This window comes from Mauremys reevesii, linkage group 2, assembly GCF_016161935.1.
Source record: "Mauremys reevesii isolate NIE-2019 linkage group 2, ASM1616193v1, whole genome shotgun sequence".
Classification (NCBI taxonomy): domain Eukaryota; kingdom Metazoa; phylum Chordata; order Testudines; family Geoemydidae; genus Mauremys; species Mauremys reevesii.
Window position 1 is genome coordinate 168,355,200 of NC_052624.1, and position 12,776 is coordinate 168,367,975.

General features: G+C 42.3%; 1 protein-coding gene across 2 annotated transcripts in view; it reads left to right on the plus strand.

The window, feature by feature from the left end:
- Positions 1 to 5,248, plus strand: part of LOC120397082 (serpin B3-like) — a 151,312-nt gene extending 146,064 nt beyond the window's left edge. Inside the window, exons 4-7 of one of the 2 annotated variants that reach the window (XM_039522550.1) lie at positions 540 to 657; positions 1,449 to 1,591; positions 3,069 to 3,224; positions 4,246 to 5,248. In XM_039522550.1, coding sequence (XP_039378484.1) covers positions 540 to 657; positions 1,449 to 1,591; positions 3,069 to 3,224; positions 4,246 to 4,650 — 822 coding nt within the window. In that variant the 3' untranslated portion in view covers positions 4,651 to 5,248. The remainder of the gene's footprint in view (positions 1 to 539; positions 658 to 1,448; positions 1,592 to 3,068; positions 3,225 to 4,245) is intronic. The other variant, XM_039522551.1, reaches the window with a different exon arrangement.
- The last annotated feature ends 7,528 nt before the right edge of the window (positions 5,249 to 12,776 follow it).

The window sequence follows — 12,776 nt, forward strand, 5'->3', positions numbered from 1 at the left end:
TCTGGTGAGTAGTTATTGTTATTTGTACAGTAGTAAAACCTAGGAGCCCCAACCAGGGTCAGGGCCCTCTTGTGCTAGAATGATATAGAAACATAGTAAAAGACAGTCCCTTCCCCAAAACGTACAATATAAATAGACAGAACAGACACCGAGGTAGGAGAAAAGCAGTATCACTATCCTTATTTCACAGATGGGGAACTGAGACACAAAGATTAAATGACTTTCTCAAGGTCATACAATGAGTCTGTGGCAGAGTCAGTCAGCTGGCAGAATTTCAAAGAGGTTCAGTGTTTGACTGTTTTATGTAAACTGTCCAAACCTATGTGGCCCTGTATCCCTATGCGCTACCCAACTGACCAGATCATTCTACTAGTCCTCACACTGTCTCTAGCATGTACAAACACACTTTTGAATATTTTGTATATTTCTTGCAGTGCTGCAGAACTAAAAAACAGAGACATTTTATTTTATTCAGGAGACAGCCTAAAAAGAGACCTGTTTTCTGATGTATTGTTCTGACATTCTCTCTTTTGGTACAGCAATACCTATCCTGCATACAAAAGTTATACCAGGCTGAATTGAAACCAGTTGATTTTCTGAATGCTGCAGAGGAAACCAGAAAGCAGATAAATTCGTGGGTTGAAACCTTTACAAAGGGTAAGGACAAGTCAGCCACTGGCTGCTATTGCTTGATATTTAATAAAAACCAATGAGGCAAAGTGTACAAGGTGCTTAAAAACCTGGAGGAGAACAATATTTTGTCATAATTGGAGCATGCCCAGTATGAAGCTGCAGTGGCAGCTCTCAGCAATTTGACCACTTGAGTGACCTGAAGATGAGTCATTAATTCCCACAGAGAACACATATTTGAGGAGAACAGAGTAGCCAGCAGACTCTGGACCTAGTCCAACACCCATTGAAATCAATAGGAATTCTTCTGACAACTTCAGTGGGTGTTGGATGAGACCACCTGTGTGTCTGATTGCATGGAGCTTAATGAATTATCCAATCAGATGCAAGAGGTATTGCGCAAGGAGAGGAGACCGTCAAAAAGTACCTTGATTTATGAGCTCCTTTACAGATATGGTAAATGACAGTGCCCTACTTAAAATTTGACCTGGAGGCAAGATTAATCAGGAGAAGCAAAGAATAAAGTGGCCATTTTGGGAGATGACATCTGTTCTCCATTGTTCACTTGAGGCACTTCAGTGTGTCAGTGTACGTAAGCTACAGAAATGCTGTTTGTGTTGCACTTGTTCTGTGAATAGATAGAGGACTTCAGCCTCTCAGGCCTGTCAGTCTAACATCTTTCATGTGTGTCTAATATCATGTTTATATTCTTATACACAGTTACATACATGCACTATACATCTATGTTATTACAACAGATAAATGGAGCTAGAGTTGCCGAACTGCCAAAAAAAAATAATTTGTCTCCTTTTTTTAAGGTAAAATCAAGGATCTCTTTCCCAAAGACAGTCTTTCTGCTGCTTCTGTGTTAGTTCTCGTGAATGCTGTCTACTTCAAAGGGCAATGGGCAGTGGAATTTAAGAAAGAAAACACCAAAGAAAGACCTTTTCAGATTAACAAGGTAGATTACAGAAATACACATATCACATCATTGCTCCTATTGTTTTACATGGCTGGGAGAAAATGGGGAGCTACAATGGGCTACTTGAATCTAGGGCTCTATTATGGCCTAGGGACCAGCTGTGGGGGTGGAGAAGGAGCTGTTTCCCAAAGTTTCTGCTAGGAGAGTGCATCATGCCTGACACAGGTACAATGCCCCACAAAGCCACCTGGGGCACAGGGGAAATCAGTGTATAAAAGGCTGAAGCATCTGCCCTTCTCTGAGGCCCGCCAGCTTTTCTATCAGTAATGGAAGTATTCAGGACAAAGCCCCGCTTTCTCCCCTTCCCCTTTGGGGCTGCGGGTGCAGTTAGGTTCACTACCCATGTAAAGATTAGCACTCATGTGAGCAAAGACCGACTGGCCCCTGAGCAGAGGCCTAGCATCAGGGTGCTTCTTGTACCTTCCCCCACTACCCTCCTAATTTGGAGCAGTCCACAGTCTGGTGTCTAATAATTTTCTACATAGACTTTTAACTGGTTTGCTTGTATTCAGACCTCAATGAGTTGTTCTTCTGCCACATTTACAATGACTGCCACCAAGAGATCCATTTAGTCTGTGTTCAGTTTCCACATTCTGTCACCAGACGGATCTTCCTCCTCATTAAGGTTAAATATTGAAAGTGGGTTTTTTTAGGTGACATTCTGTACATTGTCCCTGTGCTACTCTCTCACCCTCCCCATGTTGTGTGGGCAATGAATGTAGAGTAGCCAGCTTCGTTTTGCTTCAGTTCAGTTTCACCTTCTGTTGGTCACACATTAGTGTACTGTAGCAAAAATAGGTTGGCAACACTGCAGGGAAACATTTGTTTAGCTAAAGGAAAATTGTTCCTAGTGGAACCTGTTTCCATTAAATTGTTTTGTAAATGTCTATTGCTTTTAGGTTTTGTAAATTTCTAGGTCAATTTGACCTGAGAATATGCTTTTAAATGGCAATTTAAATTAAAGAAAAGATGAAAAACCTGTAGTTTTAATATCCTTAGCATGGTTCTCAAGTTGGACAACCAAACTGTGAGGCACACAATATCAATGGCAACTTCTGAAATAGCATTAACTCTTCTAAACCTTTTATTCTTTTTGAGGTGGGTGTGTCGGCACAGGGAGATAATGAATGGTATCTTAGCTTTAAAGGGGCAGAGGAGAAGCAGCATGGTGGAATTCTGGATCATGGGAATGGGCTTTATGGGGTTTCCCAGTCTCCCCTCACCCAATACTTCACTGACCCCTTTCCCTTGAGTCCAAGATAAAGATGAAACTGTTGTGAGATGTTGGAAGAGGTTCAGGAGAACTTTATACCTTTCTTCAGAAGGTGATTATCTAGCCATGAACAACTACTGCAGCATTTGGGTCCAAGTGAAGATGCAGTACAAGGAAAAATGTTTTAATGCTGGATGATATGTTGTATGTCTCTCACTTGTTACTACTTGTCACTGCTTTCAGACTAAAAGCAAACCTGTGCAGATGATGTACCAGAAGGGCAAGTACAAAATAGCTACAATTGAGGAGCATGATTGTCAGGTGCTTGAACTCCCATACAAGGGTGGTGACCTGAGTATGTATATACTGCTGCCAAAAGACTACACGGGTCTAACACAGGTAAAGTCACCTATGATGAGATAGTAATCTTATAACCAGATTATGAACATGGACAGACAGAATAGGACAAAATTACTTTTCTCTTTGTTGCAGAGCATGCAGCATGTTGAATAGTAAATCTGAAGGCAGGCTGCGTATGTTCCTGTGACTACTGAATTTTCAGAAAATAAACAATTAGCCAGCCTTTTTTATTCTCCAATGGGGCACAGTGACAATGTAATTAATACCTAATTGCTACATTTTTGTATTATCAACCTTTCTAAACAGCTAATACCCACACAGACTAGCCTAAAAATGAATAAATAATAATAAATGCAAACAATATAGGTAACACTTCGGCAGATCCACAAAGGCTGTCTGCCACATATTGCTGCCAGACTTAACATCTGATCCAGCTCCCTAACCCTTCTCCCATACACTTCAGTTGCAAAACACCCACTGACTTCACTGGTGCAGCATCAAGCCTTTTAGCTTTAATGGTAGAGCGCTGAGCACTGAAGTTAGAAGTTCCACCGTTGACTCCCACTGGTGACCCAGCATTGTGGTCATTATATTTACATTAAAAAAAACCAAGATTCTATAATCAACACTAGACAAACACTTATTTGGAAATCTTTAGGGTACAGCTACATGGAGATAAAAGCCCTGCGGCTGAGGGGCTAAAAATTGCGGTGTACATGTTCAAGCTTAGGCTGGAGCTCAAGCTCTAGCACCCTGTGAGGGTGGAGGGAACCAGAGGTTGGGCTCCAGCCTGCGTCCAAATGTCCACACAGCAATTTTTCAGCCACGCAGCCTGAGTCAGCTAACATGGGCCAGCTGTGGGGTTTTTAGCCCTTTGTAGACACACTCTTAGTGTACGTCATGCTACTGAGCCCAGTAGTATTGTAAGAATCATGCCTGATGTGGCTACCACAGTGTGAATGAAAAATCATTTTTCCCACCTTCTCACACAGTTCCGTGTCTTGTTGATTTTGATGCATAACCACAATATTCTGATTTCCATGTATCTTTATACCTGCAGTTGGAAAAAGAACTTACCTATGAGAAATTAACAACTTGGATTAGCCCCGACCATTTGAAAGAAGATGAAGTGGAGGTGTCTCTTCCTAAGTTCAAAATCGAGACAACTGCTGAACTTAACAAACATTTAGAGGCTTTAGGAATGACCGATGTGTTTCTCCCAGGAGTATCAGATTTATCTGGAATGGCAAAAGCAGGTGCCTTGTTTGTGAGTCACGTTATCCATAAGGCTTATATAGAGGTCAATGAAGAGGGCACTGAGGCAGCAGCTGCAACTGGAGTTGGCATAGGTATCACCTCGGCCGGGATATCTGTACAGTTTGTAGCTGACCACCCTTTCCTCTTCTTTATCAGACACCAAAAAACCAAATGCATTCTCTTCTATGGTAGATTTTCTTCCCCTTAAAGGAAAATCTCCAATTAAGACAAGAGAAATCCCACACCATGGAACTATAGTACAGAAAATACAACAGGAATGTTATTCTCTTCATTTTCTCTTTTCCTTGCACTGTATCTATATAGTGACTCCATAGTTATGGGTGAAAATTCACACTATGCTCATGGCAGGACTGTGATACTAGCACTCCAGTCTTACCTTGTCTGCTGTTTCCCTCCCCCGCAAACTTGCTTCTGGTTCTTACTTAAAGAATGTCCCACTCTCTCAGCACCTGAGGAAGGGCTCCTCTGCTAAGTCCCAGATCACTAGGAATCTCCTTGAACCAGAGCTCTGATAACTAGTAGTGAAATAAAGAACTATTAATTTTATTAATCATCCTGAACTGAATGGGTATCAATACAAGCATTGCCCAAACTCTTGCAGTGGAGAACCTGGCCCAGAGTTGTAGCAATTTAACAGGTGAATAATCAGGCACATTGTTTTCACAGTTATTGTTATTGCCCTTCTGCCACCTTTACTACCCCTGGAGGAATTCTGTGCCAAACAAATTAAAAACTCTGTGCACAATATTTTAAAATTCTGCAAACTTCTTTTTTATTTGTGAAAAAAACACAAAATAATCATGCCAGTTTCAATTATTTTGGTAATTAATTTCAAAATATCTGTCTGCAAGTATGTCTGTAACAATACAGACAAAAAATATATTCAGGAAATGTTTTTTGATTAATAGATTCCTTATTAGGCATATTAATACAGAATTTTGTGTAATGATTCATTTAAACTAAATTAATACAGAACTTTGTGTAATGATTCATTTGAAGTACACCTGTACTCACAGAAAGTTGTGCTTACTTCATAGGTAATCCTACTGAAGTGAGTAGGACTACCATGGAGGAAAGTACTGCTCAACATGATGTGGAGCAGAGGGAGAAGGGAGAGTTGGAAAACAGAGTCTAACCCTTTAGCACTTGAATATAAAGTTAACACCGTACACTGATACAAACTTCTATAGTCAGGATGTGAGTTAGGGATGTTGTGGGAACTTTGTACTTCCTGATGCCTGCATTGAAAATTAACTATAATGTTGCTGTGACCCAAGAACCTCTTAATACCAGCTGGCAAGGAGATGCAGAGGGCTCCAGGGTTCTCCTGATTCTCATTCTTCAAAAGAATGTCATGTGAGGTCAGAAATAAGAGTCCGTGTTGCACTCTTCATCAATGTTGTTGTGAAATGTATATGAGGACACCATGTAAGGAATGGTGTATCTACATTGAACATATGTTCTTAAAGTCTGTATCTGGGGGTTGGTCACCAGCAAAGGTAAAAAACAGGTTTTTTGTCATACACGAGATGTTTAGCCACCTATGTATTTACATGTAAATTGAGTGTTGTTTCATTCACAATGGGTCTCCTATCACCAGTCTGAACTGAATGCAAATGAAGGATTGTGAATACTTCAGAAAGGAACTAATAGGAAGAAAACAGCAGGGAGGGAGAACCTTATCTTGAGGTGCACCTCAGTGGTTTGTTCTACTATATTTGGGGGGGCAAAGAAGACACCCGGGCATCCCTCAGCTAAGAAGCAAATGGACAGCAGATTTGTTTCATGAAGGTGGAATCTCAGCCAGGCTGGGCTGAAAACACTGGAGAGAACTTTGGGTGAGAAGTTTCTTTATCAGCAGGTCAACCTGTTAGTTATGTGTAGCTAGTCTATAGAAAGAGCGTTATTTTGCTTTATATGTAACCACTTGATACCAATATTCTTGTTCACTAATACTTGAATCTCTAGTCTTTGAGAATCAATGTATTCTTGTTTTCACTATAAACATATCTAAGTGCTGTGGTGTGAAGTAAAGGAATGATCCTGAGTTGAATCTTACAAACTGGTGTGTAGTGTTTCTTTGGGAATGGCAGGCCCAGTAATTCTGTGAGTGTTCAGTGGATCAGGGATCACACACTGCAGGAAATGCTCTGAGGACTCAAGGGTTGATGTGTGTCCACCACTACTTGTGCAGAGAGAACAAGGCCTGAGGGATTCTGGAGGGTAGTGTTTGTATAGCCAGAGGCTGTTGGTTTCAGGGAGCTGATCCACAGCAGGCGCAGATATGGCTGCTTCACGCTAAGGGCAGATGGTGGTGAGGTGCCTTAGAACCCTGGGTACCCCTAGGGAGCATCACAGTTGCATTAGCAGTTTTTTAAATAATTTAACTGGTTATAATTTGACTAAGTCCAATTATTTGCTGTGAGACTATTGTGACAGGAAACTTGGGATCTTCCAAATTTCATGTAGCAATTTCCTGTCAGTTATTTAGAGTTTAACACGAAATTAAAATTTTTTGTAGACTTTGTCAGAAAACTCTAAATTGGAATTAACCAATTGTCTTCCAAAAGGGCAACTGGGGAAAACAACTCTCGAGGTTGTAATTTTATGGCTTTTCTTTGGTGAAGTATTATAGATGTATTTTGCTTTTGACCTTTTAATTTGCAAAATTGCAATGCATCTATACAGCTGTCAAGTCAAGGATTCAGTAAATCACTACATATTTTATCCTTTTCAGTAGTGGCAGGGAAATAAGCCGAACAGAAGTTGAAGACATACCTGTGTGCATGTGATAAGAATGAAGCAGCAAGAGTAGAACACTACTATAAATGGTCACATGGTGATAGACAGTATATAGACAGCACTTGGGCATGTACTTATGTCCCACTGATTGCAATGGGACTCAAGCATGTGCTTAGCATGTATTTAAGTGCTGCCTGAATACGGATGCTCTCCTCAATCACAGATATAATATACACCTTCTTCTAATCCTTTTTAAGGGATAAGTGAGTACTAATAATATTGATATTTTGGCAATGCTTCTCAGTTTCATTTTCCAGTTTTATACTCCCCTGTTTCCTAATCATAAATGGTTAGTTTTAAAACATTGTTTCTTTAATAAACCAATATAATCTACCAGGACCAGTTTTTAGCATAATTTCTGTCCCCTGAAAAGTTATGCAAAAGAAAGAAGTTGAAATCTACAAACTACTCTGTACATATGAGGTGAGAAACAAGAAAGCAGCCTTCTGCCTCTAAATTAGGGCTTGTAACACCTCCCTAGGAACTGGGAGGGAAGAGTTTGGAGCAGGCACCAGGAAGCCAGTCTGTGCACATGGCTGGAAACTTAGCTTCAGTTGCAGTCATGACAGGTGCACCACTTGTGGCTGGGTGTGGTGTAGCAGCTCACCATCTAGCACAATATTTCTCAAACTTGGGACACTGCTTGTGTAGGGAAAGCCCCTGGCGGGCCGGTTTGTTTACCTGCCCCGTCCACAGGTCCGGCCGATCGCGGCTCCCACTGGCCGCAGTTCGCCACTGCAGGCCAATGGTAGCTGCTGGAAGCAGAGGCCAGTATGTCCCTTGGCCCGCGCCACTTCCAGAAGCTCCCATTGGCCTGCAACAGTGAACCGCGGCCAGTGGGAGCCGCGATCGGCTGGACTTGCGGATGGGGCAGGCAAACAAACCGGACCAGCCCGCCAAGGGCTTTCCCTACACAAACGGCCACTCCAGTTTGAGAAACACTGATCTAGCACCCCTTCCTGACAGCTTCTATGGCCCTGGGTGGTATCTCTTCTCATGACTTGGCCTTCCTGCCAGGTCACTTTAGAGTCCCTCTCCTTCCAGAGTTTGTGTGCCACATGGACAGTGCCCTATACAGTACTGGTCATCGATCTGCCATCTTCCTCCCCTCCCAGACTCCTCTTCCACTCTACTCTTCTTTCAGACTTGCAGCCCCAAGGCTTCTCCCTGGAGTCTATTAAGCCAACTCAAAAGCAAAACACTGATTTCAGGGAAAGCAGCGGCCGGCCCTTTTCCAGGCTTGAACTTTTAAACCATCCTGTGTCCACACCCCCTGGCCCCCTAAGCTTTCCATTCTTCTGCAGAGTGCTGACTTTCGGGGATTACCTTCCTTAAGTCTTGCCCTCTTTGGATCCTCAACTCCAGTCCCTCCCAAGGCTTTCTGCTTGTGGGGTGGCCTTCTCTCAGGCCCACTTCAAGATTCCCCTTTACCTCTTTTCCCTCTTCCATCAGGACCAGGGTGTAAATTCCCTCCTGAGCTTCCTCTTTGCTCTCCTACCCAGAAGAAACATGTAGGCTTTCCCCCTTCAGTCCTTTTCTACTCTGGGCTTCCTCCTTTTACAGAAACCACCCACATCCTTCCCCATCTGGGATTCATCTTTAACAGGCCAGGCCTACCCTCCTAGTGCCACCACCTGCGTGTATTGATCTCTCAGGCCCACATTAAGCATTTCATCACCTGTGTGTGGTAAACACCACATCACACATCTCTGTAAACAGTTCTCTTAAAAAAAGAGTAGTTTAGTTTTAGAAACATGCTGTGACATACTGCACCTCAAAGCACCCCATATTTACCATGATGATGTAAGTATGATATGCTTTGTACAAAGTATGCTTTGTAAGGTATCATTCTAAACATCTTGATTCGTTTAACATTAATATCCCATTGGAAGGATGTGCTGTCCTTCTATAAAAAGTTATGAAGTTTTGCTGTGTGCAGGGCCGGCTCCAGGCACCAGCTTACCAAGCAGGTGCTTGGGGCGGCAACTCCGTTGCGGGGTGGCACTTTAAGGTATTCAGCGGTAATTTGGCGGAGGGTCCCTCACTCCCACTAAGAGCAAAGGATCTCCCGCTGAATTGCCGCAGATCGCGAGCGTGGCTTTTTTTTTATTTTTTATTTGGCTGCTTGGGGAGGCAAAACCCCTGGAGCCGGCCCTGGCTGTGTGTGTGTTACTGAAAGATGTTGTGAAGTTGGAAACACCCACAACTAGCCTTTCAGGTACAAAGATGAAGAAGCTAGATAGTGCTAATGGTTCATCAACAAAGACAATGGCCCATGGAAAGGGCTTGTCCTCACCTGGGGACCCTTCACCCAGCCTATGAATAATGGCTGCTATGAGTCAGCAAGGCATGCAAGGGCATGTGACCAGACCACAAACTGGGCTGGGAAGCTGGCTTGAAACAAAGCTGGGGAGTGTCATCTTTTGGTCTTCACTCCCCCACAACTCAGCACCTAAAAGAAACGCTAGAAGACAAAGTACTTTGAATAGGGGAGTGGGAAACCCAGGCTACAAAACAGATGCATCTTGTGCCTCAAGAATCTGTAAGCCTGCTTGTATCGTCAGTCTTGGTGAGATATTGCTGATTCAAATCCTATCTAGTATAGATGGCTTAGATTGCATTTTGTTTGATTTCTTAGGTAACCTGCTTTGATCTGTTTGTTCTCACTTATAATCACTGTGTGTTTTTGAGTGATGTGTTAGTGAATCTTAATTCTGTTAACATACTTGGGTGAATATCTTCCCCACATTGAGGGGGAAGCAGACTAATTTAATGAGCTTGCACTGTACAGACTACTCTGCAGTGCAAGATGGCTCTATTCTGGGTTTATACTCCAGTGGGCACGTAAGGCTGGGGAGCTGGGAAATTAGCTGGGGCCTCCATTGTTGGTCCATAAGTGGCTTAGGTAAAACCCTCAGGTAAGACAGTTGCATGTGTGTTGTCGTGTTGGGTGATAACAGGGCCTGGAGGGGTTGGCTGTGAGTCGCCAGCAGAGCAAGTGTGGGAGGTCAATTCAGCTAAATAGTTAGGGCGCACAGTAGTTCCAACAGCGTCTAGATTTCACCCTGGGTATAGAGACTGTCACACGTTGTTCTTCTCATCTTATTACCCCACATGTGATATGTGAAACATGGTGGTAATGGTCAGTCTAGTGAGAGACAAACAAAGGAGCACCTAGAAACAGAGCTAACATGCGGCACGTTGGGACTCAGACCACCAGAAAGCTGCCAGCCATTCAACTGCCATATTTGCAGCTACACTAGTAGATCAATGACCAGTTCGATTCCAGCCGGATTGACTACAACACACAACTGAAGGCTTAGGGAGCAGACTAACAGACAGCATCTCCACTTCTACTCTAGACACACGTCTGTTCCAAGTCTGGGAATCTTTTGGTGCTCATTTTAGGAAGCAAATGCAGACTGCTTTAAATGATAGTCATTTTGAAGAGTCCCGCATCGCAGTGATGCTCTGTTCTGCTGGGAGGTGTTAAGCATTCAGCCAGGGAACACTATATTCTGTACAAAGTGACACTTTTTGAACCAACACATTTTCACTGTATCCTGCCACAACAATCACAGTGAGCAATTATCACCCCTATAGGGCTGCACACTGTACAGGTGTTACCTGATACATTGAGCCTGTGAAGTAGATTAGCAGATGAAGAAATAGCGGCTCAGAGAGGTTACCTGAGATTTGTTTTAGGCCACAAGGAACTCCCAATCTATCTTAATCCACTGTTCCATGCAGCCTCTTTTATGAAAGAGCTCATAGAAGAGTCTTTAACACTAAATAGGTGTGTGCTGTGTCTGACTGTGTGAATCATTCTGAACTCTAAGAAGAAAAGTAGATCCACTGATAAAGTGGTGTATTTCCTGAACGGATTAAGCTAAATTAAATTACTGTTTTGCTCGGGTTCTTACTGTCTCTCTCCCCTCTTCATCACCCAACCAAGAGCAGACACACAAGTGCTGACAAAACAAACATCACACACAGCATAAGATGATAAACCTGATCAATATACTATGTCACTGACACAAGTACTGAGAAGTGGCAGAATATCCAGCAACAAAAGAGAAAATAGTTCACTATTTGATGAATCAAAGAGTTTGCAGGCAGAATTAGCTCAGATCTTGTCCAAATATCAAGGGCATTTGCATACAGGATTCAATTCAAACACATCTTTTAAAAAAAATCAAATGAAACAAGCCCAGAAGAATGGACATATTGTCCATGTATTTCTTTGCCTCAATAAGTCCAAGTTATTCCGGCTCTATATCTGATAGTAACAGTGAAGTGTCAGTAATGTTGTAGTCTAAATCTCTTAGAAAAGAGCACATAACTGAGCCTGGATGAATGAAAGACACATTATTGTTTCCAAGAATTACTATTAAGGGAATAATTGATGGGCCATCTCAGCCTCAGATGGATGTTTGCCCCATCAAAATTTGGGCAAAGAAATCTAAACTGAAAAGCAGGCTGCCCATACAATAACAGTTTGTGTTTGAAAGGAATTTGTGCCCCCAATTCTGGGACTACCAGGGAAACAAAACAAAAATGAAGCAGCCCAAAATCAACATTTTGTGAGGCCAAAAAGGTCTCGAACCTCAACCTTTTTGAGTGAGTTTAGAGTCTGAAAAATTCTCATCACCCTAAATTAAGGAGACTAGTGTTGAGACATTTCATACCTTGTACAAATTCTAGGAAATGACTTGTGCAACCTGTTGAATAACTAGTTCCACTATTTCAATTTAAAATTTACTGACTTCACTGCCTAAACAGTTTCAATGGGATTAAAAGGACTGCGTTTGATAGCACCTGTCCCAGTCAAGATGTGTTGTCTGGGCACTACTGCAGTACAAATAAACAGCCAACACTGTGTTTCTTAGCAAGTTGTTACAGGTAGCTGTGAAAGCTCCCATATTTAGCACTCGTACTCAGCTGCAAGTATCTGGAAAAGTCACATCTGTGATAAACCAAGTCAGCCACTGGAGGTCAGTCTCTGAACAGGTGCTAAAAATCAACCAAAATTTCTGTTCCTCTCCAAATCCATTTTCTCTAGGCCACTTTATCATCTTCTATTCAGCCCAACCTCTACTAGACCACCTTTCAAACACCCTAAAATTTGGAGTTTGGATTAGGATCGATCCATTGCAAAGACAGTGGCTAGCTGTGGAATTCTGCTCTAGCTCTGGGCTTGGACAACTCTGGTGAAAATTGTGTTTGATCTGTCCATGGGACTAGAGTGCCCAGATAATGTCTGTTAAACTACATTTATCTGTCTACAGCTATCCAATTACAAGATCTCAGTTTCAGTGTACAATATGATTTCAACGAGTTTGTGAGGAAGGCTACATATATGGCTTATCAGACACACAATATATTCTTGGGATTCTACTGATGCAAACGGCTTGTATTTAGAACTGTTCCTATTTCTTATGTTAAAAAAATAAAGCCATCGATTATTCAAAATTTCACACATTGTGTAGTGAAAGGGAACACAATGCCTTC